The sequence below is a fragment of the Scardinius erythrophthalmus genome (assembly GCF_964197995.2).
Source record: "Scardinius erythrophthalmus genome assembly, chromosome: 3".
Lineage (NCBI taxonomy): Eukaryota > Metazoa > Chordata > Actinopteri > Cypriniformes > Leuciscidae > Scardinius > Scardinius erythrophthalmus.
This window is the reverse complement of record NC_138223.1, coordinates 647,501-650,000: the sequence shown is the minus strand read 5'-3', so window position 1 is coordinate 650,000 and position 2,500 is coordinate 647,501. Positions and strand designations below refer to the sequence as shown.

At 41.6% G+C, this 2,500-nt stretch overlaps 1 protein-coding gene across 2 annotated transcripts in view; it reads right to left on the bottom strand.

Moving 5' to 3' along the window:
- Positions 1-2,500, bottom strand: part of cul4a (cullin 4A) — a 52,431-nt gene that overhangs the window by 38,988 nt on the left and 10,943 nt on the right. For both annotated transcript variants that reach the window (XM_081361808.1, XM_081361809.1), the window contains 2 exons: positions 2,221-2,294; positions 1,502-1,664 (listed from right to left, as the gene is read on the bottom strand). In XM_081361808.1, the coding sequence (XP_081217934.1) occupies positions 1,502-1,664; positions 2,221-2,294 (237 nt within the window). The remainder of the gene's footprint in view (positions 1-1,501; positions 1,665-2,220; positions 2,295-2,500) is intronic.

Below are 2,500 nucleotides of genomic sequence, written 5' to 3'. Positions count from 1 at the left end.
GTGTATGTGAGAGAGACACCCTCTGGTGTTCAGAGGGGTATGTGGTGTGTGTGTGTGTGTGTGTGTGAGACACCCTCTGGTGTGTGTGTGTGTTTGTGTGTATGTGTATGTGAGAGAGACACCCTCTGGTGTTCAGAGGGGTATGTGGTGTGTGTGTGTGTGTGTGTGAGACACCCTCTGGTGTGTGTGTGTGTGTGTGTGTGTGTGTATGTGTATGTGAGAGAGACACCCTCTGGTGTTCAGAGGGGTATGTGGTGTGTGTGTGTGTGTGTGTGTGTGAGACACCCTCTGGTGTGTGTGTGTGTGTGTGTGTGTGTGTGTGTGTGTATGTGTATGTGAGAGAGACACCCTCTGGTGTTCAGAGGGGTATGTGGTGTGTGTGTGTGTGTGTGTGAGACACCCTCTGGTGTGTGTGTGTGTTTGTGTGTATGTGTATGTGAGAGAGACACCCTCTGGTGTTCAGAGGGGTATGTGGTGTGTGTGTGTGTGTGTGTGAGACACCCTCTGGTGTGTGTGTGTGTGTGTGTGTGTGTGTGTGTGTATGTGTATGTGAGAGAGACACCCTCTGGTGTTCAGAGGGGTATGTGGTGTGTGTGTGAGATGACCTCTGGTGTTCAGATGGAGCATTTACTACCGATCAGCCGTTACACTAACAACTGATCCACTTTTGTGTCCTTGGGGTCGACAGCTTAAAAAAAACGTATTTCTGGGTTGTTAAGCTTGTTTGCTGTACACCTCGTCACAAGCAGCTTTTAGACATTGTTTTGTTTTTTTGTTATAAGTCAGAAATGGCAAGGAGGCAGCATCACACAATACAGAGTCAATGGAGACGGTTGGATTGTTTCCCCCCCGGTGTGGGCGTGGCCTAAATGTGCTCTGTCTCCATGGGATTTTTACTTCTGGAACCGACGGTCGAGTCGCCTCTCCACTGCACACGACAAACGACAGCTGTCGGACCGGAAGTCATTCACTTCCAATGGAGAATAGAACAGCAGCTGTGTGGAGTTCCGATCACATGCACACATGTGGGATCCGATTTGAGCTTCGGATGCGCTGACATTTTTTAACTTCTGCGGCTGGACCGGATGCGACCGGCCGACCGGATGTGATGTATTATAATCAAAACTATGATCGCGAAGCAAGAATTACCAATATTTTAACACTTTAACGTTAGTCTGTAAACGCTATTTCTGTAAAATGGCGGTTATTAATGATAATTGCAGAAATTATTACTTTAAAATTATTAAATCAATATTTATGTTGATTAGCTCAATAAAATCTACTATGTTTTTATTTTAGATGTATTGAGGGTCATTTGTTTTGTGTGGATATATTCATGCATGCATTACATTCATTAAAATCATTCACCACCAATTTCAAAGTTGCGTGCGACTGCCACTAGGGGGCGAAATGCGACAGTCGTATGCGAATGTAGTGTGCATTGGAAAGGCAGTTTCCGGCTCTATTGCGCGCTGACATCATCATCTGAGCGGCCAATCACCTGCAGGTCTGAGAGCATGCCCAGTAGACTCCTCAGCAGACTGCGGTCCACCGTCTCCCCGTTGCGCTCGCGCTCGATCTGCTCCAGGATCCCCTCCACCGTCCGACTCTGAACGCCACTGTCGCTCACGATGTGTGTGCGGAACAGCTCCAGCCCCGTGTCCCTGAACACACGCATGTGTTACTATAGCAACACCAGCTCCGTTAACCATTAAATAAAACTAGTAAAAAAAAACTGAAAAACATACGGTACTTGAAATAAAAGCTTTAACTGAAATTTTTATTTTTTAATAATAAAGAAAAAAATTATAATTAAAGTGACAAAAGCACACAACAAAATAACAAAATTAAAATAAAAACAATACATTTTTAAATATTAATAAAACATTTTTATTTGGTTAACTCGATGTACTAAAACTGAAATAAAAAATACTAATAAAAATGACAAACAACAAAATTACTAAAACTTAAAATTAAGATTATAAAATAACAGATTATAAAAATAAAAATTCAAATATGAATAAAAACTATATTTCAATTAACTGTATGTATTAAAATAAATAAAACAATTAAAATTTAAATAAAAACTGTATGAAATAATAAAATAGTAATAAAAATTATAAAACAGATCAAAATTACTTAAACTTAACTAAAATTAAGATGAAAACAGTACATATAAAAATAAGCATCTCAACGGAGCTCTGTGATCGGTGACCTCACCAGATTGAGGGAAGCAGAGAGTTCTGGAGGACATACGTCCGATCCAGGAAGAGGAAAATACTGCGGATCATGATCTGAAGGAGACGAAGCAGAACATGTGTAAAGAGATACACGCACACTCACACACTCACTTTCACTCACTCACTCACTCACTCACTCACTCACTCACTCACTTTCACTCTCTCACTCTTACTCACTCACTCACTCTCTCACTCTCTCACTCACTCACTCTCACTCACTCACTCACTCTCTCACACTCACTCACTCACACTCACTCTCT